The sequence below is a fragment of the Odontomachus brunneus genome, unplaced genomic scaffold (assembly GCF_010583005.1).
Source record: "Odontomachus brunneus isolate Ranch 3 - 2012 unplaced genomic scaffold, Obru_v1 Obru_scaffold_256, whole genome shotgun sequence".
In the NCBI taxonomy this organism is placed as follows: Eukaryota; Metazoa; Arthropoda; class Insecta; order Hymenoptera; family Formicidae; genus Odontomachus; species Odontomachus brunneus.
The window spans coordinates 225,464-250,439 of record NW_022639706.1 but is presented as its reverse complement, the minus strand read 5'-3'; the positions used below and the strand labels follow the sequence as shown (position 1 = coordinate 250,439).

General features: G+C 32.1%; 3 protein-coding genes across 9 annotated transcripts in view; 2 read left to right on the top strand and 1 right to left on the bottom strand.

The window, feature by feature from the left end:
* The window catches only part of LOC116852786 (nicotinate phosphoribosyltransferase), a 16,722-nt gene extending 1,063 nt beyond the window's left edge, over positions 1 to 15,659 (top strand). Inside the window, exons 1-12 of one of the 6 annotated variants that reach the window (XM_032833446.1) lie at positions 1,751 to 3,095; positions 6,918 to 7,013; positions 8,266 to 8,436; positions 8,510 to 8,633; positions 9,391 to 9,602; positions 10,563 to 10,681; positions 10,806 to 10,999; positions 11,954 to 12,139; positions 13,714 to 13,939; positions 14,220 to 14,540; positions 14,905 to 15,033; positions 15,118 to 15,659. In XM_032833446.1, the coding sequence (XP_032689337.1) occupies positions 3,038 to 3,095; positions 6,918 to 7,013; positions 8,266 to 8,436; positions 8,510 to 8,633; positions 9,391 to 9,602; positions 10,563 to 10,681; positions 10,806 to 10,999; positions 11,954 to 12,139; positions 13,714 to 13,939; positions 14,220 to 14,540; positions 14,905 to 15,033; positions 15,118 to 15,195 (1,914 nt within the window). In that variant the 5' untranslated portion in view covers positions 1,751 to 3,037 and the 3' untranslated portion in view covers positions 15,196 to 15,659. Of the gene's footprint in view, positions 1 to 1,750; positions 3,096 to 5,256; positions 6,164 to 6,774; positions 7,014 to 8,265; positions 8,437 to 8,509; positions 8,634 to 9,390; positions 9,603 to 10,562; positions 10,682 to 10,805; positions 11,000 to 11,953; positions 12,140 to 13,713; positions 13,940 to 14,219; positions 14,541 to 14,904; positions 15,034 to 15,117 lie in introns of those variants that run through there. The other 5 variants (XM_032833449.1, XM_032833447.1, XM_032833448.1 and 2 more) reach the window with 5 other exon arrangements.
* A 2,082-nt stretch (positions 15,660 to 17,741) lies between these two features.
* LOC116852801 (palmitoyltransferase erf2-like) lies at positions 17,742 to 19,460 on the top strand. The gene is made up of 2 exons (XM_032833477.1): positions 17,742 to 18,147; positions 18,262 to 19,460. Exon 2 carries the CDS (start codon positions 18,475 to 18,477, stop codon positions 19,336 to 19,338), a length of 864 nt encoding a protein of 287 aa, XP_032689368.1. The 5' UTR covers positions 17,742 to 18,147; positions 18,262 to 18,474; the 3' UTR covers positions 19,339 to 19,460.
* A 154-nt stretch (positions 19,461 to 19,614) lies between these two features.
* LOC116852802 (single-pass membrane and coiled-coil domain-containing protein 4 homolog) lies at positions 19,615 to 23,645 on the bottom strand. Of its 2 annotated transcripts, XM_032833478.1 has the most exons (5): positions 21,177 to 21,322; positions 20,649 to 20,844; positions 20,333 to 20,554; positions 19,812 to 20,022; positions 19,615 to 19,723 (listed from the first exon to the last, which is right to left on the bottom strand). In XM_032833478.1, exons 1-4 carry the CDS (start codon positions 21,247 to 21,249, stop codon positions 19,854 to 19,856), a joined length of 660 nt encoding a protein of 219 aa, XP_032689369.1. In that variant the 5' UTR covers positions 21,250 to 21,322; the 3' UTR covers positions 19,615 to 19,723; positions 19,812 to 19,853. The 2 variants fall into 2 exon arrangements, with proteins under 2 accessions (XP_032689369.1, XP_032689370.1); XM_032833479.1 differs by lacking the exons at positions 19,615 to 19,723; positions 19,812 to 20,022; positions 20,333 to 20,554; positions 20,649 to 20,844; positions 21,177 to 21,322 and adding exons at positions 21,928 to 22,485; positions 23,497 to 23,645.
* Positions 23,646 to 24,976: the final 1,331 nt, after the last annotated feature.

Below are 24,976 nucleotides of genomic sequence, written 5' to 3'. Positions count from 1 at the left end.
ATATATATATATATATATATATATATATATATATATATATATATATATATATATATATATATATATATATATATGTATGTATATATATATATATATACACTTATATATGTATATATATATAGAGATAGGCAACAATAAATAGTGGTATATATATATATATATATATATATATATATATACATACACCAAAAAAATAATCAATTTTTGACAGAAAGGGCATCCGAGACGATCCAATGCTCGCGGCTCAATCGTCATTTTTGCGTTTTAGACTTTAGAGAATCAAAAATTGAGTATTTTTCTAAAGCCGACACCAAGTGGCAGCTGGTAAAGCTCGATATTAGTGATTAACGATACTTCAGAAGTGCCAGTAACGCAGAAAATTAACATATTAGCATATTTAGCCGACAAATACTGGAGAATCATTTGTAGAATTAGTTAGTACGGTATACATACACGTACACACACAACACACACGCATCTGTGACGTATATAAAAAAAAATAAATTCGTTGTATAAAATGAGTTGAGAATTTTCTGCGTTTACACTCGCGTATAGAGTCTGTCGGACTAACGCGCGTTGTCGATAACCAGAAAAGAGAGGAATAATGACTAATTGTGAATAATAAAAGCAACACAACTTTTAAAGTACTAGGTCGATAACTGAAGATGGAATAAACTACTTTATAAACACATTTATCAGCGTTACAGGAACATAAACGATATATGCAACAAATGTCACTATGGACGTATTTCAAAGAAATTTCACGAAGATTGCTTGTCCCTGATATTCATCGTTTTAGAATGCTCCAAGCCAATGAATATCATATTCTCTAAGTAAGAATACTAATTCAAGAAACACATTTCTTGAATTGACGACAGTTTTAGAATTAACAGAATTAAAAGACAGCATTAGACGTGTTTCAACTTTTCAAAATATTGTAATCTTATTTATCTAAATTCTTTCTTAAATACCGCACATTTAAGTTGATTTATTTATAACTTTCTTCTTATGCTCTCATTGGATAAACTTTATAAGTTTTGAAATATAGCCTGCAGCTATATGAATTGATAGCCAGTATTGAACATATTAGAAAGCTGACTTGTGTAAGAAAGTCTTACTTTGTTAAAATATGTGATAATAACTCAAAAAGGCAAGTTTATCTTTAACTATCGATGTCAAGTGATATCACAGAGGAAGTTCGAGTATTAAGTATCTCTATCAATATCAATTAGAAAATTCTATACTCTAGATCGAAAATGAGAACTTATTTAAAAAGCCAATGTCCATATGACTAACTATCGTACTATTTCACGGCGATGTTAAATGAATAAGAGTACAAAAATCGTTATCAGAAATGTTAGGAAATAAATGTTGTTCGATAAACGTCGTACGATGGGCGAGGACTCTGATAACGTCGCTGAGATAATTAGAAAACTATGTGATTAGAAGTATATTGACTTAACCAATGATTCCCACAACCTGTCCTTACAGCTGAACTTTACTAAAACAGTGGAAACATTGAGACCTATTGATCAAGACGATTCAGAATCTTTTCTGCGTTGCGGAGTTACTATTGGTTACCGGTAAACATAGATCCGCATCGCCAGAAGATTATATGAGTATATGTAGTGAAAAAAGAAATAAAATACATATATTCGTTTCACGGTATTTTAGAAAATAAAAAAATGTACGATTTTAATGACTTAGATATTTATAGTAATTAGTATCGAAGTATATATTTAAATACTGATTATACATTATTATTAAAATAAAACCTAATATCTAGTAAAATGTAAATTTAGAGAAGAACCACGATGAAAATCGAAACAATGAATAATTATCGTAATTGAAAGGGATTAATGAGAAATTGACGAAGATAAAATGAGTAGCCGCGTAGTAAATTACAGAAGTTCAATGGCATTTATCAACAGCTAGGAGTCGTCCCTTTATCATTCCTGTGCTATTTGAAGCTTAATAAACGTATTATTTCGCACACGGGACGCAGATATCTCCACGTCGTGGCACAGCTAACAATTCACATCGCTCGATTTTGAGAAACCAATAAATATGCGTAAACACTGATAAGATAGTAAGAGATATTCTTTTTCGAGATAAATACGTCGACATTATCAACATTATATGGATTAAATGCAATTCAAAACACGTAATCGTAATCACGTAAGTCGCATTACACGATTTATTGCCGCGTAATATACTTTTGTTCTGCGCATGTCTCGTAATTACGTAATTACGTAATCAATGAGAACGAGAAACTTGCAGTGTCATAATACTAAAGATCAAGAGAAAAACATAGCTCAAACAGGAGATATTAGTGTAACAAATGACAGACAGTTATTAATAGAAAGATCGACGACGACGGATTGACGACAGCGAGAAGTTACAACGTAACACTTAAGGCCCATTTTTCAATAGTAATTCAAACTTAGATTTAAGTTTAAACTACTAGTGAAAAAATCGGCTTTTATAGTAACTTATATCGCAATGATAAGCTAATTGCTTTGTTGATTATATTGTGAAAAGCTGACTAACTCCAAATTCATCAATCGTTCTGTAACGTGCAGATATGTGGAAAATGGTAGGTTACGATATCTTCATGTGTGTACTTGCTATGTGTAAGAATGTAAATATTTAACAATGCTCGTATATGATTATGCTTATCGGTTCCTTTTTGACTATGCAATATAGCGCAATATACGTATAATGATTACCGTTACTTTTTCTTACACAAGAGACGCGATATTACTTTACTCGGTAGGTCGAAATAAAAAAAGGATCGACAAAGTGTGCGCATGATAATATCATGCATATTTATTGGTTTCTCAGAATCGAGCGATGTGAAATATTAGCTACGCCACGACGTGGAGATAATTGCATCCTGTGTGCGAAATAATACGTTTATTAAGTTTCAAATGGCATAGGAGTGATAAAGTGATAAAACATGTGGAAACAATTGTGATGTGATTGAAATATCGCCCCTTCGTGTACGAGCGTCGAACCAGTAGCGTGATTCATCGAAATGAAGCTCGAGGCTCTTCCACTTAACGATCGCGATTCCGTCGTGGGAGAAATTACACGTAGGCTCACGAAGTTTCATCTTCGATCCGCGTGTTTTTTTGCCCACATATAAAACCTCTTGCGAACTCCTGGCTTGAGAAGTTCCTTTTCTTTCTCGTGTATCAAGACGAAGACGAGTATTGCCGCAATATGTCTGTCGTTGTGAGAAGGTCGTGGAGTACAAAACATTCGCGTGTAACCAAGTAGAATACTTTTGTTCCGCATGATCGGGAAAGTGGCACACTGCGGTCGTGTGGCCGCAGTATGTTGCCCCTAACGATACGTGTGTTTAGTCGAACAATTCGCTAATTATCATCTTCTCTCTCTCTTTCTCTCTCCTTCTCTCTCTCTCTCTCTCTTGTTCTAGACACGTGCACTATTATTACATTTTCCTAACTGTGCTGATAGACTGACGTAATCCTTGAAGAAGTGCGCACAACGATATGCATATACTCTTGGGAAAAAAGTAATATATAATATATATACCATACATTCTCAAACATGCTATTCGAAACGCGAGCTCAAACGACAATTGATATATACGAAGTTATTTTTAATTGCAAATCGTGATATTTTAATTGTTCTGTATACTTTGTGTGCACGAGAAGTGCACCATTCCGTTAAGAAAGGAAAGTCGACGTTGAAGAATCCATGATTAATGTATCCGTTAAATCTCATCTCTAAAAGAAATCAATTACCATTTGAATCTTTTTCTCGCGCCACCTTCAAGGTAAATCAATATTATTCGAAACGCGAATTTAAACGGTAACTGATACATGTAAAACCATTTCTAATTGCGAGTTGCAGTATTCTAATTATTCTGTACGTTCCGTGTTCCGTTAGGAAGGAAAACTCAACATTGAAGGGAATCTATGATTAACGTATTCGTGTTAAATCTGATTTCTAAAAGAAACTAATTGTCATTCGTATCTTTCTTTCTCTCGCGCTAGTTTCTAGGCTAAGCCGGTATATTTCCAATGCAAACCAGAATTGTACAACCAAACCTGCAGGACAGAATCTTGTGCGCGTAACACAGTATCTATTTGCAAGCTCTAGAGTGTATATTTATATCTTTAGAGCAGTATAATGTCTCGGTATCGACGGGCTATGCAGCGCAGAGTGGCCACTGTTGAATTACACTCGATCGGTACTCAACTGAAGTGAGAGGACGATCGCGTGCACTTACCTGGGTTTCTTCCGCCCGGTGCTACGTTATGACAGTTTATGTTATGTAACGTCCATATCAGATTGAAGATTGCAATCGGATCAGACAGTCTAAATCTTGGTTCCGCTCAATTGATTCGATTACAATCCTCAATCCATACCCAGACAGCGCAAATTACTAAAAGATGTCTTAAAGATGTTTAAAATACGTCTAGAAAAAAAAGCAGGTCGGCTTTTGGACGTCCTTAAGACATCTCTTAGTAGACTTGTATTATCTACTGTAATAGTCTGATATGGGCATAAGATGCATTATTCGAAGGTTGTCGTGCGATCACTTTGAATTTGGCATTGGTAACTGGTAGCCTTGAAGCTCCTCTGGCGTGAATTCGGCTTTCTCGACGTGGAACTTGGAACCATGTGGCACCGCTGAGGCGAAATCGTACTTACAATGTAAATTTGCATTGTAATGAGAGATCAGTGTGGTTATATTTTGTGAAAAAAGGCATGTGATATATATAACAAACTAATTCAGAAGTTGGATCTTTTCTCAGTAATGACGTTCAAAAAGAGTTTATCACTAGTTGTAGCTTGTTAAGTATTTTCAATGTAATTCTTGAATCAAACTTTGCATGTCTTTTCTTCTTTATGATAAAAAAGATAAACAATACATAGTTACAGAATTAGATCGTAACCTCTCTAAATCTAAAGCTTATAATTTTCTATAGTAGGAACATTATTAAGCAATAAATTGCAGATAAGCATTTATGTGAGTTTTAAGATGATATAATAAATATTTTTTTGTATAAAATTATGTTATAAAATTCCTTATATGGGTTGAGTGCCAGAAATAACCCTTAAAAATATAAATTTAATTATATCTTTGTCATCATAATATATATAGGACATAGCTAAGAAAGTCATTATTATTAAAATATTTATCAACAAATTATTCTAATTATGCAATTTTATGTGTAATAGTGTCTAAAAAACGATATATGCTAAGGATTAAGTCTTATCAATTTCTACATTTTAGGTTAAAAATGTAAAAATGTTACCGCAGTCGCTGAATAAAGTTGAGATAAAGTTAAACGATTCTCAAGAATTCTTATGAAAAGCAAATTTATATTCAGCGATAAATTCATCACCATTTTCTTCGTTTATCTATAAAGGCACTACGATCTCTGGTCTCTTCCGTTTTGCAAAAGTTTTAAGCTGTTTCAAAATTTAAAAATTTAAACTTTAGTCACGAATAAAACTCAATGGAGATACGATAAACGACGAATCAAATCGATTCATACCTGCACCTTTGAGTGAGACAATTACACTTTTTACTTTGTTACCTAGCAATTTCATGTTGCTCTTCTAACTATACCTTCTGAATTTCCTTGCAAATTGAATTATCTTTTTTCGCTTTATCCTTCCATCAAAGCTCAAATAGAGACTCATCTTGTCTCAATTATGCAAAAAGTGTAGCATGGAGGAAATAGGAAGAGCAGACTTTAGTTTAGTGACTTTCGACGAGCGCGCAATCAGAAGCAAAGTGAAACAGGCATACCAATGGCGTCGGATGTCCTTCAAACGTTTCCTCATCGATTCGTGAATTCTCGGAGCATATATTACAGTGCGGCGCGCATCGAAGCGCGTTAGTTGCAGTTAGTACGTCGACGATATCAGAAGTGAAACTACGATACGGTGGTCATATGCTCGACAGTGAACAATTCGGACGAGAGAATTGAGACGAACTGAGAAAGAGAGAGAGAGGTTTCCATAAAGCCTAACCCTACATTCAATCAAGAACGATGTAAGGACGGCATTTCGACAAAGACTGTATTTATTTGAAGGGGAAAAAAGGCGGCAGAAAGAGAAAGAAGCGCTACTGTGTGTGCACGCAACGCAACCCATACAGATTAGGCGAGAAAAAAAGGTTTGTTTGGTTGTTCCATCACCAACGCGTACAAACACTTCCCGGTCGGAGACGTTCTCTTCAGTCGGAGAAGTTCTCGTTAGCTTCATATTTCCGACGCTTGTTTTATCTTTTTCCCATCGACGCGTGAGAATACATGTATTTCTTTCGATTGAGAGAGGTGCAAAAAGTGTAGCGGAAGCGTGCAGATTCGGACTCTAGTAAATTTGGAGATCACTAGACGAGAGCGTGCATGAATTTAGCTGTGTGGTCACGTCGATTTTTGAAAATTCCGCGGAACATCGGGAAGATAGAAAAAATTCAGAAAGAAAACGATCTTTTGTGTAGAAGAAGGCAAAAGAAAACAATTTATGGATTGTATATAGTCCATGTTAGAATAATTGAGACATTTATCATTCGCCGTAGGTAACCTTTGCGGATATATATTTGCGTAGATTTGCGACAATAAAAATAGAAATGTTGAATCTATCACGTGTTCGCTCGAACAGTGACGTTCGATGATTATGACAGTGATTACTAATTCTTCTATTTGCAAGAATCAATTCGCAGAGAGGTTTTTCAAGAGGCGATTTAATATAATATGCACTTATTTTCTTTGTTTTACTATGCAGAAGAGCGCAGTTGAGACCTGAATACACCTGAGCGAGTTGACGGAGAGAGAGAGAGAGAGAGAGAGAGAGAGAGAGAGAGAGAGAAAGAGAGATTGTGTGTAAGTGGATGAGTGTGTGTGAGTAGTAAACTCATTTCCTCTCAGGCGAACGTACGCGAGCGGCCCGCAAAATGTCAACAGACGACGGTGGAACATGCTGCAATTCGCGGCAAAACGGTGTGGTTCAGCCACTACTTACAGGTATGCGTTTAAAGATCATACTCTTAACATACTGTCGAAAGCTATTTCGCGTTCGCTATATCCATTTGACATCATCGACGTTTTCTTCTACTTCACCGTATGCAGTCATTTTTCATCTCTTTCTATCTCGAGAAAAGGCGAGCGAGTGAGCGAGAGAAAGAGAAAAAGAGATATGTGAGGTCATTTAAACGCAACAATTATACATTGTACGGTCGGGCAAAGGTCTCATTCGTGGTAATTAAAACGTTGATCACACGTATGCACGGAGGAAAAGAGAGAGAAAGAAGGATTTTTTACTTGGAAAACTTAATTTTTTGAAAAGAATTAGAAATTATTAAAATTATTTTTAATGTTATGCATAAATAAAAATAATAGAAAAATATAAATATATATAAATAATATAATATATATATAAAAATATATATATAAATTATATTAATAATATTAATTGATAATAAATAATCATATAAAAAATTATATTTTTGAAGTCATATTTTTAATGTTTTTAAAGTTCTGATTAATCCAAAAAGCAATCTTCTAATTTCCACTCGTCCGATTTGCAAAATAACAAATCCCGATTCTCGTAATTACATATTTAATCGGAAGCATAATTAGCGTTTTGTAAGCATTTCACCATTAACACGAGGTCAAGAGAAACGTGACCTCGCCGCGAAGATTGACCTCAGCGTCGTGACGAGCGAGATGGATTGTGTGTCTCTCTAAATAATCCCGAAGCTTTGCGACAAATGAGATAAAAATTGTCATATATTGTTCGTGACGGAATTTTTTTGTTGACATCGGGATAAACGCTCGCGTATCTTGTCTCGTGTATGATGTAAGAGCTCGATTATATTTGTAAATAATGTCGCTCACAATGATGCGAGCAACACGTGTGCTTCCGTGCTCGTATCGTAAGATATTTCTGGGACATTTTGTTAATATGAATTTGCTTAAAACATGACGTAAAATTTCTTTCACATGTAAAAAGATGTCTATCTTGTTCGGTATATGCCGTAATATATACGTAATATATTCGAAGATAAAATGATATCTCTGAAACATATAATTTTCCTGATGACAAAAAACAACATTATGCAATTGACTCAATTGTTGATTCTGAATATGCGGAGCTAAATTCCTAGAAGATAATACGATTTACTTCCTGTGATTATGTATGATTTTTTTATTAGCGCTAAAACATGTGTACGTTGGAAAGTATTTTTTATTTAATATAAATTATGTATGCTTCCAGATTTGTATCAAATTACGATGGCTTACGCCTATTGGAAGAGTGGCAAGGTGGACGACCATGCCGTATTTGAGTTGTTCTTCCGCAAAAATCCTTTTCAGGGAGAGTTTACGATTTTTGCCGGTCTCGAAGAATGCATAAAGTTCTTGAAAAAATTCCATTATTCCTGCAGTGGTGCGTATTTGCGGTATCTACTTGTTATTCGCTATTCTTATGAAAATTTGTATTATATAATTCTGTATTGCAGATATCAAGTACTTAAAGTCGACTATGCCTACGGTAGACCAAAGTTTCTTCGATTATCTACAGAGCCTCACCGCAAAAGACGTCACGTTATACGCCATAGAAGAAGGATCTGTTGTGTTTCCAAGGTAGGTTTAAAATTAACTGTATCAATGTATATACAGATTACCCGACAACTCACTATGAAGCGACGATGTGCAGGTAGAACATATTCGTTTCAGCTGTGAATTACGATTACAAAATATAATGTCACATATTATATAATTGAAATAAGAAACTTCGATCTAACTCTAAATTCAGACCTGAGTATTTCACGCAAAACAAGTTCAAATAACGACTATTAATACGAGCCTTAGAATCCATCTCATAACATCGTGTGTTTTCTAGTTCGTCAATCTTTTCATTAATATCTTGAAATTTTACGTGGTCGTTTGAAAAATTGTAGAGAACCTTTTACTCAAGTTAATATATTCTATTTGCACTCCGCGACTCTATAGCGAATTGCCAGAGACCCTGCATAATGTATCAAAAATATATCATCTTACCTATTTATATATGCGTTACCTATATCTCATATATCTATAAAAATAAAAACATGTTAGAAATTTGTACATTTCTAACACGTATATATAAGGAATGTATAATGGATGAAAATAGGAGTAACACTGACAAAATGGATAAAAGTATATACACAAAAGATTTACTATAGTTATATATCAACTTGAGATATGTCAATAAAATGTATACCATTATCACAGAGATACACATTACCTCTTAATGCAGTTATTTTTAAATATTTAAGTAAAAAAACTTGATATTAGATAATTCTTTAAATAAGCCATTTAAATAAATAAATGAATCTAACATAGATAAAAATTTTTGTAGAATTCCTCTAATAAGAGTTGAAGGACCATTGATAATGGTACAACTGTTGGAGACAACTTTATTAACATTAGTGAACTATGCAAGTTTAATGGCGACTAATGCAGCAAGGTATCGCATGGCTGCTGGGAAACATATAACATTACTAGAATTTGGACTTCGACGAGCGCAAGGACCCGACGGGGGATTGAGCGCGTCTAAGTACAGCTATATTGGTAAATATATTTATTTTATTAAGTTAGTTCAGTGTTGTTTCGGTTCTCTCAAATTCTAGAAACAGTTTGTGATGTTTAAAGTAATCTCATAATTCAAATTTGTTAAGCACAATCAATTAATATAGCATTTTTTTGCTTAAAATTAAAATTTAATTTTTTTTGCTTAAGATTTTGGCTTTTATTTTCTTAAAATTTATATCGATTATCATTCCCGAATTTGCATACCACCATTATTTCATCAGAATATTTTATGTAATGATTGCGCAATTTTAAAATGTATATGTATGTATCGCGCGGTATACGCGATATGAAAACATATAATGTATATGAGATACATGTATAGTGTAAAATTGCACGCTATATATGCATGATAAACAGTATAACAGTTTTTACACACTTGCGGTTTTTTTTTTAATTATTGGTAAAATCTAATCTCAATCTAATCTTTTTAAATTATATATATATATATATATATATATATATATATATATATATATATATATATATATATCTGATAAAGTTTACATGTGTTTAATACGTTGAATTACATTACATATTGAGTCTCAAATATGTAGAAAGTTGGATACGTGTCAATGTGTATGCGTCAATTCGTGGTATAATACATAACGGATAGAGGAGGTGTCTGGTACCACTCCATCACCCTTACACTATACTTAACAATTTCACGAAATCAATACATTGTTCCAGTCTGTGCCGGTTGGTACCGCCTTGCTAGGTGATGAGTAACAGTTTAAGAGGTCAGGTTGACGATACACACACACATATATATACATATATATTTATAGTATATAGTATATATATGCCAACCTATGTACAAATGCAGATAGAACTTCACGTTTTATGTGATTTGATATGTACATATTGATACATACAAATGAAGTTAAATTATCAGTCGACTCAATATTCTAGACTTTACTTATCTGAGATAATTTATTACAGGCGGATTCGACGGTACTAGCAATGTTCTGGCTGGGAAGCTTTTCAATATACCCGTTTGCGGTACACACGCACATGCATACATCACGTCTTTCACCAGCATTGACGACTTGCAAGGAAAAGTAAGCATTTCTCTCTCTTTCATGAGAAAATCATGTTCGCTCATTGAATTAACTAAACAATGGAACTTTTCGGGGAGTATAGTAAAAAACGAGAAAATAAAATTGATACATTTTCTTTTCATAGACGTTGGCGCACAAACAAACAGGAGATGTTTTAAATCTACTGGAGCTTGCCTGCAAATATCGTGAGGATATCGCCGACGATTTAGGAGCTTTAGCTTCACAAGCATCTGGCGGTGAATTTGCGGCCCTCATCAGTTACGCCGTTGCTTTCCCGGAAAGATTCGCCGCTCTTGTGGACACATACGATGTCAAAAGGTACTTATCACAGCTATTTTATGCTTTAATTTTTACTTCGCCATTATGATAACAGAGTGCTCGACGTCTGTTTCTAAATTTTGTAGCTTACAAGCTTTATGTGTATATACATTCTCTTCTACGCATTATGCATCAACTTTATCAAAAGTTTTTTGCACGAGGTACTTGCAAACATTTGTCATTTGCATGCACATACTTCATATATTTTATTTCCAATTAGCAATTTTACGTTTCAATAGTGACTTTACTAGCTTTTTCTGATTATGTTACACTTCTCTCTGTCTACATTTCTATTTATTACATCCCTATCATTTGCACCGATGTGTAACGTAGTATGTCTTCAAATTACATTTTTCAAATTACGATTATGCAGAATGTTCAAGTTACACAAGAACAGCGAATCTGTGGCAGTGAATCGAATTGTTCCCAGCAAAACTGGCATTTCAAGGTATTAATCGCGCATGTTTTGGACATTCTGTATATCGCAAACGTATTAAATGTACATTATCGATAGTTATCGATTGTCGCAAATATGTACATATTTTATGTATGTAGGATGCATTTCATTAGGCTATGCACATATACGCACATAGTTCTCGCGTAGATAACAGTACACTAATCAGAATATAATCTGACATGCATAAGATAGTGATTATATAACTTCAAAACTCAAGTGCAGCACCTTGCGTAGTGTATGAAGTTTTTCTTATAAGCATTCTCGTCTCACTTCCACTGTGTATCGTGGAATACAACACCGTGTATCACAAACGAAAGAATGACCAATGTACCTCAGAGTAAATATGTATTTGAAAGAGAGAGATGTATGAATTTTCATATCTTTAATTCGATCATATTGGCAGCTGTATAATTTAGTTTTGTCGAGCGCGCGTCAAGCAGGCATGACGACACGCGTACACACTGTGTGTGTGTAGCCTAACAGGAGTGTGTTTGTAGCATTGAGACGTCGGCCAAGGGGCAGGCACAAGTGGCCAGCCTAAATGTAAAGAATAAACTTCTAACTAACGGGTCCAATACACATGCCCAAAATGGCGTGAGAAACAACCCATTTAAATCAGAATCGACTTCGCAACACAAGAACGGCTTTTTAAGACGAGGCGAATTGGGCGAGCTCTATGTGAGGTACGATATCGTGTTCTGTTTGCCTGTTTTGCAGAATACAATTCCGCCATCCTTTTTCCTTCCATTTCGCTGGTCTCCTTATTAAAAATTATTATGCTTTTTATAAATTATATTATTCGAATTATTCTTAATAATTAGCATAATATTCTTTTGAAACAATGATTAATGCCCTCTCATAAACTTCAGAAGCTCAGACCATCTTTAGTTGAACATAAAGGAAGTAAGAATCTGTAGCTTTTTGATAAATTGTTAAATTGAAACCTCTTTGCTAGAGAGTTCTTGAGCAATATGATTAAAATATAAATTTTCTTTTTTGTTGTGACTTTAATATCATTAAAAAATGGTATTAGAAGGAATATTCTGTGAAACAGGCAAATTACAAACTGTATACATTTATCATTTCATGTTACTCTCATGCTAGAGATAAAATGATAAGAATCTCATATAGTGTCCTTCCTGATCTTATATAGTGCCCCTCCCAATTCTGCCCCTTATTCTTTCAGCAATTAATATGGGCACATATTGTGTATTAAAAGAACTTTCATGTATTTTAATTGTTATTTGAGCACTTGCCATTCTGTAAATCTTTGCTGCAATGTCTTCCATGAGATATTACAGCATCACAAATATACATCTTCTTAACTTCTCGTCATCAATAGTGAAGAAGTTAATATGCTAAAACATTAAAATGCCGTTAAAATATGCTACATAAGAGGAAGTTTATTACAAAGGAAGAAGTATATATTTCTAAATAAAATACTGAATATATCATAATATTCAGTATACTATCCTAGTTAAAACCACATGTTGATTCAAGGTTGATTCGATGTCGATGAGGATTGAATCAACATTGATTCAACGACTTATCGATCATTTCGACGTCGAATCAACATTATGGTTCTGACTGGGTATTATAATCTTTAAGATATAGTCTCAACTACTGTATTGTATTATACAGTATCAATTTGCTATATTTGAATGTTTAGCAAAATGTCTGATAATGTTCTTCACTAGAAACATTAATGACAGGGATTGTACAAAATATCATACCCTTTTTATATTAATTAATGCAAGTTTAGGTAGCCCTAGCTATTATGCTTAATTTATGTTATTTTATGTTATGTCTTTATGCTATACTTATCGTAATCGCATTTTATTCCTAAACTTGGCAAAACTAAAGAAAAATTTAAGCTTGACATTACATTATAATTAAATATATAAAAACAATAAAAATTAAAATTAAAAACTTTTATATGGTTTTTTTTCCTGAGATTTTTTCATAAAAAAATTTTAAGTGATTATGATAAGTTTCATTTCTCAATTTTGTGTATTTTCTAAAATATTTAAGTAAAAAATTATAAAAAAAACAAATATATAATTATAAAAAGAACAAATATTTTATGAAATCTATTGTCAAGTTTAGGCTTAGTGACTGTAGATAATTGTTATAAAAGCATAGTGTAAAGTGTGTGATGTGTGACTTAAGCTGCCTCTCAACAATGCACGCACATTTATTCATAACTAATAGAATTTAATAGTTATCCAGACGTCTCACAGATATATTTTGAAAATAGGAGCGGTCTCTTGAACTTCTGTGCAGTAGCGTTGGCTTTAAACGACTTAGGATACAAAGCCGTTGGGATCAGGATCGACAGCGGAGACCTGGCCTATCTCAGTAACATTGCAAGAGATATCTTTGAAAAGATTGCCGTTAAGTACAACATACCATGGTTCGCGAAGATGACAATTTGCGCATCGAACGATATCAACGAAGATACCATAATAAGCTTGAACGAACAGGTAAAACGACAAATAAGAGGTCGAAATCTATAAAAAAAAGTAAATATCTCTACGATAAGATTAGAATTCGCGCAAGCCATTTTTGGAACTCAAAATAGCTTGTCACTCCCTTATAGAAATATCATACTAAGAATCATTGATAATTACTTATTTTCAGTATTAAAAATACTGGATAATAAGTAATTATCAATGATTCTTAGTATGATATTTCTATAAGGGCTATCTTTCAATTTTAAAATACAAGTAGCTGTTACGTACTGATACTTAAATATTTTTCTAGAATCACAAAATCGATTGCTTTGGAATTGGTACACATCTTGTAACGTGTCAGAGACAGCCGGCTTTGGGTTGCGTCTACAAAATGGTGGAAATCAACGGTGAACCAAGGATTAAGCTCAGTCAAGAAGTTGGAAAAGTCACAATACCGGGCAGCAAGGTTGCTTACAGATTATATGGAACTGATGGTTACGCATTGATAGATCTCTTGCAGAAGACATCTGAAGAAGAGCCGCAAGTTATGCAGAAAATTCTCTGCAGACATCCATTCCAACAAACGAAGAGAGCTAACGTTACGCCTTCCCGAGTGGAATCTTTACATAAGGTATCACTTTTGAATCATAGGTTTTTAAATATAAGTACAATATAATATTAGTATACATATATTACACAATATTACGCGTTATCGGTATACTGTGTAAACCTTTTGAATAATATAGTCTTCTTTATCAAAACACATTTTTCTTACATTTTCTAATATTTGATGTTAAATATTTTTCTTTAACTTCTATTATTTAGCAATAGTCATAAAATAGTAGATATATGAAAACATTCTATTTTCAGACTCACGATTCTCTTTTTGTAAATTGCTATATATACTATTAATATTGTTTATTTGAATTATGTGTATATATACATATAATAAAAATATGTTACAATATATATTATAAATATATCGTATATATCAGGTATACTGGAAAGACGGCAAGTTATGTCAGCCACTACCTACATTGCAAGAGATTCGCAATAGAGTACAAGAATCTCTTAATACGCTGCGTAATGATCACAAAAGAAATCTAAATCCAACGCCGTATAAGGTGAGCAAATAGATACTTGATACTTCAAATATATTCCGATATAAAATTTATTTGAAACCTTTTTACTTTTGATGTTTTTTACAGGTGGCTGTCAGTGATGCCTTATACAAGTTTATAGACGAATTATGGTCTCAAAATGCGCCAATTGGAGAATTACGGTGAAGCATACTACTCTTATACAGGATTATCGTTAAGTCAACCTCTAATAATTATGAATATAGAGTAACAATAGAATCGGGATTTACAGATAGAAAGCGTGATGAGTTTTCTTTTAAAACTGACGATAATGCACCTTTATGTATGATCATACGTATGTACATATCGATATAATGCACAGGATATATCAAGCATATAACGAACGAGGATTATGTGAGAACATATTTTTTACACTTTTCATTGTTAAAAATGTCAAATTGTTCGTCGGCAGCACATCGTTGTCGCGATCTATTTTGATAAAGTTGTGCGTAAAACACAGTGAAATGTATTTTACATAGTTTTACACAATTTATATAGAATGAAATTGTTTCTCCGATTTATATCAAGATTACATAGGCTGATATCAACGTTAAAATCTATTTGCAAGTTGTAGCTTCGTCGCATGTACTTACTCCTCTTTTCTAAAAAAAGAAAAAAGTACAAAATAGTACATGTGATTTTAAGTATGCACAATTAAAGTTTTTGAGCCCTCACTAACTAGACATAATTTCAATATTTGCATGCACAATCGAAATATTTTAAAGTATGCTTAATACCATTGAAGCCTTACCATTGCATCGATAATTATACAACATTTTCAACCTGCTACATTCCTAGCTACGTGTTTCGTGTCTTATAACTTGATTAATCAAAAAAGTAGGAACATGTTCAAAGTAAAAGCAACATTTTAATAGCTTAATGTTTCCTATATATCAACAAAGAAAGTTACTTATTTAAGTATAACGCGGAATTAGAAAAAAAAAATAAGAATGTTAAGAAGGATAAATATTTTATATATATATATAATTATTTATATTATAAAAATTATATATATATATATATATATTAATTATTATATATTAATATATATATATATTAATATATTAATATTAATATTAATATTAATATATATATATATATATAAATATAAATAATTATATATATACACATACATATATACATATATACGTATATATATACATACATATATATATATATATATATATATATATATATATATACACGCCTAATTATTTCCACTTATTTTATATATTAATGTCTGATTTATTCTGTTTAACATTCTTGTTTTTTTTCTGCTGATTACAACTGGTCCAAGATTTTTATCTATCGAACTATCGATCTAGTAAATGATAAAGCTTTTGTGGTGTCGAGTATACTTGAAAGGATGACAGTGTGTGTGTGAGAGTAATCGTGTTTAATAATATTTTAAGTTGCATTGTGTCATATTATTATTTTAATATACTGATTATTTTGCGTTTTTATAAATTCTAATTGTATTTATTCTTTATCTCTCTAATTACTACAGACTGGTTTCGTACGATGCTCTCGTATAAGAGTAATACATTCGATATATTTATCAGTGTTATTCACATAAAGATGTATATAGAACGAGTATATAATTATATACATTTATCTCCAATAAATGATTGTAAGGCTGTTTGATTAAAATCAAACAATATAAGAATAAGGAATAATAAGAGCCAGTTGTGGATGCAATTTACATATATTTATAATATACTATATACAGCTAAATATAATTTTTTTTAATGTTCGTAAATTATGTAACGTAGTCATTATCAATCGAGATTGTTACAAATTACAAGTGATTCTCAGTTATCTTTAGTCGTCGTTTTATTTAAAAGATCATTTGAGATCATGTTCTTTAACTGACTGTTCTCAGTTCGAATTGTTGCTAGATGTGTAAAATATTTTATAAATACATATACATTACATCCGTGATTGGCTTTTACGTCCTTTATTTTTATATATATATTTATATAATTTCGCATACGTGTACAGTATGTATAAAAATCTATATTGATAAAAGAAAGTATATATATCAGGATAAGAAGACAAGAGAAAGGGGTAAATGGCAATCTATTGTATCTTAAATTAATTTTAATTATTTTGAATATTTCAATCAATTTTTTATATACATGTATATTTTTTAGTGTATACTGTACATTTAAACGAAATTTTCAGTCTACTTAATTCTAATTGTTTACAACGTTATTTGTTAACTGTTTAAAAAACAGTTTATTATGTAATTTACTGAAATGTAATTTTTACTATTATCTGATTAAGTAATTTCTAGCATATTTTGTCTTTATATGTGTAGCAATATTGCTTGAATTTTTATTAATTTGTAATTTAATATATATATAGGTATATTATTTTTTCGTAATGCATCTTATTATAAAACTACTACATAAGCATAATTGTAAAATATACCACTGTTTTTTCTAGTGAGAATAAATAGCATATAACTGTTATATGTTTAACTATTAGCAATTTGTCAGATCCTACTAGCTATATTTTCTCAATCACTAAGTGCTTTGTAATATTAAATTAATATCAATGAAGTGTAAAATATAAAAATTGTATGTCTAGATGCATTAACATACACATGTTACATACACATGCAGTAACATACACATGTAACAATTAATTTTTGTACAAACTAATCATATTTGATGATATTCTTTCATATATGGTCTCCTATTGATTAATAAGAGATATCATCACTAAAATAATGGTTAATTTATGTAGTTAACATAAAAATAATGGTTAATTTATGTAATTAACATAAAAAGTTACATGAAAAGTAAAGAAATATACATTGGTTCTTTTTCTTGCTAAGCACAGTTATATATACATATATCTATATTGTATATTTGTGTGTACGTGTCGAATATTTCAGTAAAGCAGCATGTGACGATATTGCGCGAATGTACGCATCTTAGAAGAAATTAAATTGTGACATCTATTTAATCAGACATTACAGACAATTACGTCTATCTCGAAGAATACTACAATCTATTAAGATAAATGAAACTGGTGAAACCGGTATAAAAATAAGTCGTTGAGGTTATGGTCGGGATCAGTGAACACTCTTCCGTACGTTGTAACCTTCAAATAAATCATACAACATTTATTTGTATATTGATTGTGAAAATTTATATCATGTGCTAATCTTCGTATTACGTATTATTAAAATGTCTTTTCTTTCAGCGTAAAGTAACTCGGGATAAGAGCAATACGTCGAGATATCTGTCCGAAAAAAATTGCCTTTATATAGAAAGACAAATATAATATTCTACGAAAAATAAAAAGTTGATACAGCTTGAAATTGCAATGCATGAAAATTGAATTTACATATCGTATGTGTAACAATTGAGTGTTTGTATTTAGCCTATGCAGAAAGGTTTAAAACCTTAAAAAGACATGTTTCAAGCTCAACATATAAGGACTTGCATAAAGGCTGTTAAAAAACTATGTCCATTAGTGACATTAGTATGCACCGTGTTTGTCATCGTCATCACGATTTATATTAATCAGAAGATTTCACCGGTCTTCATCTTCCTCTGTATGCAAGTATACTTGAACTGGTATTCTGTATACAGTATTAGCTACAGGTCCAATCCGATGAAGGTCAAGGAAGTACGGAGCAACCTGTGTGATGTGACAACGCAGAATAAACTCGAGCTGAGCACGGCGCAGTTAGCAGCTCACAACAGGGCTTACAAGTTTTGGCATTGCGAACGCTGTGAGAGTTATATGTGCAAGCCTACGCAGCATTGCGTTTTCTGCCGTAAATGTTTCCACTTCAAGGATCACCACTGCTTCTTCCTGGGTGCTTGCGTGTTGCGGCAGAACATGGGAAACTTCATACTGTTCTGCTTCTACACCTCGCTGACGTGTCTGTATTCCTTATGCGTCATTGCGCCATACATGTATGAAAACATCAACCACATAGTGAACATCAACGACACAGACTACTTTAACATATTTCTGAACTTCTGTTTTCCTATCGCGCTGGTTCGACTGTTGCACTCCCGAGATAGTTTGAGCATATTGCTTGTCATTATTTTCGACATGCTGATTTCAATTTTGTGTATCTGCCTGGTATATGGTATTTGGAAGCTGCATAGTTGTCTGACTGGTAAACAGCGTTACGTAAATATAACAGGAAAGCAAAATTTGAGAGAGATCTTCGGAAGCTATGGTCTCTCGAATATTATCTTCCCATACAATGGTCTCATAGGCACGAGAGACATCAATGGCAAATACGAATTAAAGGAAGTGTAAAACACATTCTAGTCAATAGCTAATGGACGAACAAAGAATTTATTCTCAATGTATATGCATTTCTTTATTGTATGCACATATTGGCCTATAATATATTATATATTATTATATATATATAAAAGATATATATCAGTAATATATATACAACACATTTACACATTCATATACGCGATAAAGCACAAATACGAATGTTTTACGATTACTGCACATTTGGAATTGTTGAGAAAACAAGTGAAGGAAGAAAAGAAATCTCAATTTGTACTAAAAAGTAATCAATAAATATAAATTAATATGTAATAAGTTTTTATCAACATTAAACAAAAATTGGATATTAATTTCAATTTAATGCTCATGAAAGTTGAGTTTTGTGATAGATGAATTGGCCCTGTAAGAGAAAGAGTTTATTTAATGTGCGACATGCTTGAACAATTATTTATCAAAAAGATAGTGATTTGTAATTCTTTTTAACTTACGCATTTATTTATAAATCGAGCCTACAGTTTTTGCTACAAAGATTATAATTCTGTATGATGATAATGCTGTGCTTTGAAATCAGTAGGGTGGATAAACATACCCTCCATCGCCTTCCATTGTGTGTGAGGACTATTTGGAGAATACTCGCCTACTATCTCCATTTGTCCACTAATTGGAGAACCATAAACTCTACCACTGACAGACAAATACCTAAACATACAAGAATTTAACAAATGAACATATCAAATTTAAATATTATATATATATAATCGTAGATCAAATATCTACTTAGTAAATAGTAATTTTTTTCTACTTTTGCAAAAAGGAATTTAAAATTCTAAATGATTTAATATTATTTATTATATGAAATTTTTACATTAATAATTGTGATAAAGTTGTGATTTCCTGATTTCTTTTAAATTATTAAAGAAGATAAATTGCAGGTAGGAGAATATATATGCAAAAAATCATTCTCTCTTTCTCTAAAATATGTAATTATGTAGCGAAAAAAGATACTCACGTATCTGTATCAATATGTTTCAGCACAATCGTATCATCTCTTCCCCAGAAATCATTTGAGCAAATTACCACCCAATTGTCACCAGTATCACCTTCTCCTTTGTCTCCATATGCCGATACCTCTTGCTTTCCACTCAAAGGTGAAGAGACAAGATGCGAATGAAGATTTTTTTTTGTTGCACTGTGTTCTAATCTGATGATACTATCGCATTTAATTGGCTCTCTAATTAAAAAAAAATTGTAAGAAATCAAGTATAGATTGCAAAAACATATATTAATATATTAGTGAAATAGCTGTATAATCATATATAGCTTACCCTCGTGTGCATATTTTTCCAAATTCTGCTTTAATAAGCCAGTAGGAATTATTATCATCCTTGGCCTCAATACCTGTTACTGATTGCTGTCCACTACCAGTACCATATTTTACATCATGGGAATGCAGTCTCAAATTGTAATCTACATTCAACAACTTAATTACAGAACCACAGGTTACATGGTGTGCTCCTTTAGCTGCAAGAAAAAATATTTTGATGAAATTGATACGCATTGACGAAAATTATATGTAATTCCATGTTTTACATTATATTTACATTATAGGTCTTAAGAGTCAACGATTACAGAGCACACAGATACTTTTATAGTTAGAGATACTCGTGACATTGATTACGAAGCAAATATATAATTAATCAATTGAATAAAAGAATTATTTATGAAAAAACCAATTTCACGACGAATTAATAAAATAAACACCATAGATATTACATACAATGACAGCAATAACATAACCTATTAGTACATGGAAATAGACAATTCTATTTTTACGAAATAAATGCAAAGAATACCTTGAATGTAATTGATATGAAGTAAGAGTATTGTAAAATTTAAAAGGAACAAACGCAGCATCGCGTAGTCCATTGTAATTATTTTGGCGATAAATGACAGAGAAAACTTGTGAGGAAGTGATGCCGGGAGAACAACACAGGGGCGTAAATACGTGCCAGCTTCTTATTGGTATGATCCACGTGTCTGCATCGTGTCACCGGCACTAACACGTATAAGCAAATAATCACGAGGAACTTTGACTTCTTTTCCTATCTCATTGACAATCTTTGTTGAAAATATTAATTAAGGATTTTATTGGAATTTTCAAGTTGAAAGAAGAATATCTAATATTTCGTAATATTATTCTTAAAATCAAATATTTTTAACAATATTTAAAACATTAATTGTACGATATCGTCACTAGAAAATCATAGGATAAGTATGCAGGAAAGGTAAAAAATGCAAAGCAATAGTACTGTTTATATATAACAAATATATTTCCATACTGCATTGGACCCATATATTTATTATTTAAATGCTTGACAGATCAATGATGTCTTCCAGTTTGATTTAATAATTATTGAAACGTGCATTTCACAGATAAGAATTGCACAGGTGGTTTTACACATAGAAAAAAAATATATTGATTGTAAAGAATACACAATGTAACTTTATACTTATATCATTCTACATTTCTATGATACATATTAAAAAGAAGCCGATGCACGAAAGAGAAAAATTGAGGAAGACACAAATCAATATAAACAGTTGTTACTTCAATGTTAACAAATTTTATTATAGCAATATAAATATCTTAATTCTTCTCTTATATTGTGTTGCTCGCTCTTATAGAAAACATCGCACTTCTTATGTCTTATCTGATGATTGTACCTTAATATTACGTAATTCTTGGCTTTCAAAAATATCCCTTTATCAAATCAAATAACTAATCTGCAAAAGTCTGTTACTCTGAAATCCGACTCAGATACGAGATATTTCTCAGGAGAATGGTGGAATGTGATCTCCTTTTAGAAAAATCTTTATATGTCTGTACAAATGCAACTGGGAATTGTCCATGTATTATTGTTGAGACGCATACATCTTGCTTCGGTGAGTGATAAGTGTGGAGCATATCATTAGTACTCATCGATGTCCTTTGGACGGGTTTTAACATAAACATATACCGCTATTATCACAAATATCGCAGCTATAGTGGGCAACACAACGGTGAACACTCTCTGCTTATTCTCTAGAAATTCCTTTTTCCGCTCTTTCTTCTGTTTATTTGTTTCTTTCGTCTTGCCCTTTAGCTGCCGCATGATTTTATTACTGCAAATTAATATTAAAACAAGATTAATTTTAAAATAAAACTTAGCACAAAACAATTTGTCTGGTTTCACCAAATAGATTGGGTCTTAACCTGTGTGCTTATTCTGTAACTTTTAAGGATAATATCTGTTGCTTGCCAGCAAGAGACACAAGTCAACAAAAGCATCATTCTGTCTTTATTCCATACTCTGCATGTAACAAAGATAGGATGATGTTTGTGACAACTTGTGTCTATTGCTGGAAAACAATTATCGTTATCATTGAATGTCATTGCACTACTATTGTATTACGTGTTATATTTACACGATAATGCATAACGTTTGCACTACACTGTAACGCAAACGTTAAGAGATCATAAAGTAGTACTGCTGAATTTAAACGGTCTTCAAAGATTAAGTTCGCGCATTTTGCACGTGCTTCGTGCTGAAAGCATTATTTTATCTTTATCGTTCATTATATGCTGAGAAAATATCGTTTATATATGCTGAGAAAAGATAAAGTGATACTTTCAGTAAAAAAACGTGCAAGACGAATTTAGTCAGATTTAAACTCATGTTTAATCGACGTTTAAAGACGTTGTTGGAACTAGATCTGAGTTTTGACTTCAGTTTGAACTGTTCAGACAAAGACTAATGCCTAATTCCATCGACAAAGTCTTAACACGAATTTAAGTTTTTGTCTGAATAGTTCAAACTAAGAAGTTTAATCGACATTTAAGGACGTTAGCAAAACCAAGCTTAGTGCCAATTTTGTAAAATCTAGAGGATTGTGCTAGTTGCATTTTTATCGAATATTTAATATATGTATGAAAAATTACACATGTGAGAAAATTATATATGTGTAAAAGTAATTGAAGAAAGAAGAATTGTGTTTCCTTCCAATGTCTAATTGAAAAGAGCAAGATTTAAATTTTCTACGATAGCAAAACGATTAACGGATCTTTGGTTCAAATTAAAAAACACCCGCGTGTATCTTTATCGAAGCATAAACAATGGAAAAAAATAAGTATACTTTTGTCACATATGTTTTACGATTTGGCGTTTTGATGCTGACGTTCATACGGTCTTTTGCTCGTGCCATTCACGCGAAACAAACGAAAACTGCATGAAATTCATTTCGATTTTATCGCGAAAACATACGAGAAGCGTCAATATACCTTGGACGCTCGAGACGAACAGATGCGAAAAAGAAGTCTGGAAAGACAGAGACACGATCGTCAGTCGCACGTACAAATTAGATTTGCGTACATGACACGTAGCAAAATGGTTGTTGGCACGAAGGTGCACTGACTCTGTTACTGTCACTTCCGTACGCACAGGTGATTGTACCACGTGTGTTCCAAAAGGAGATGCGAAAAGTCATTTCAGCCAGTAGGTTGGTCATCATGTGATTTTCTGCTAGTAGATATTGGGCGCGTTCAGGGTAGCGATCATAAATCTTTTCCCCTAGTGTGAACTCGTGAAAAGTGAAAATTTTGTAATGAATTCGTGAAAGATAAAAACCTTCATTAAATTCGTGAAAAATGAAAGATTTAACGTGAATTTGTAAGTAAAACAAATATTACAATATACTCAAGACAACACTAATTTGCAATGGACATCTTTAGAATTTTTTCAGCATGTTTTTAAGACATAGTGATATCTTTAGAACGTCCCTTGGAAATCTGCTTGTCTGGGATTTTTTAGAATAAATTATTAAAAGATAAAATATTCTATTCATATTAAAATTATAAATCTGCAGAAAATATATATTTCATGTAAAATAATACATAAAATACATGCAATAAATATATAAAATAAATTTACATTTTACTTACTGCATACAATTTATAATATATTACACTTTAACTTTCTGATGCATACGTATCTTAACTTTGCAAACTTCGTCGGTATGTTTTCACTGCCTATACGTTAGAGATGCCCGATTCTGAATCGATTCGATTTTTTCCCCAAAAATAGGCTTATTCGTGATGTTTGCAATCTTCGCACTTTTCGTATTTAAAACTAGGCAGAAGTATATTAGAATGTATTTCGAAGAAGCAAAAACGAGACAACCAACTCGATTGTTTCTTCCAAACGTCTGATTAGGCGTCCATCTCTTTTTAAAAGCAAAAAGTATGAAACATGCAAGCAACACGAACAACCCTTTTTCCCTAAATTTGTTAGGAAAAGAATCGAATCGATTAAGAATCGGGCATCTCTACTATACGTCATCACGCTTCAATTGGCTTTCGTTGTTCATTTTTAATGGACGTAGGATTCTTATGTCAAATACCAATTGTCGTATAACCATAAAAATTAAAGTCACTATAAGAAATTCTATTCACTTTGTACATAATATGCGAGTGTAGTATTACATTATTTTTCACATTTAAACCACATCGCTTGATGCTTAAAAATTTTCATGGAAACTTACACAATTTACATATAAAGAAGAACATATACGTAAACTGAAAGTTTACATGAAATATTTCATGTTTTGAGAATTCACC

Excerpts from the sequence above, each read along its gene's own strand:
- LOC116852801 (XM_032833477.1), top strand. The coding sequence starts at position 18,475 with ATGTTTCAAGCTCAACATATAAGGACTTGCATAAAGGCTGTTAAAAAA.
- LOC116852802 (XM_032833478.1), bottom strand. The coding sequence starts at position 21,249 with ATGGACTACGCGATGCTGCGTTTGTTCCTTTTAAATTTTACAATACTC. Across the intron at positions 20,845-21,176 it reads TCATATCAATTACATTCAAG|CTAAAGGAGCACACCATGTA; the intron begins GTATTCTTTGCA and ends TTTTTCTTGCAG. Across the intron at positions 20,023-20,332 it reads AAACATATTGATACAGATAC|GTATTTGTCTGTCAGTGGTA; the intron begins GTGAGTATCTTT and ends TTGTATGTTTAG.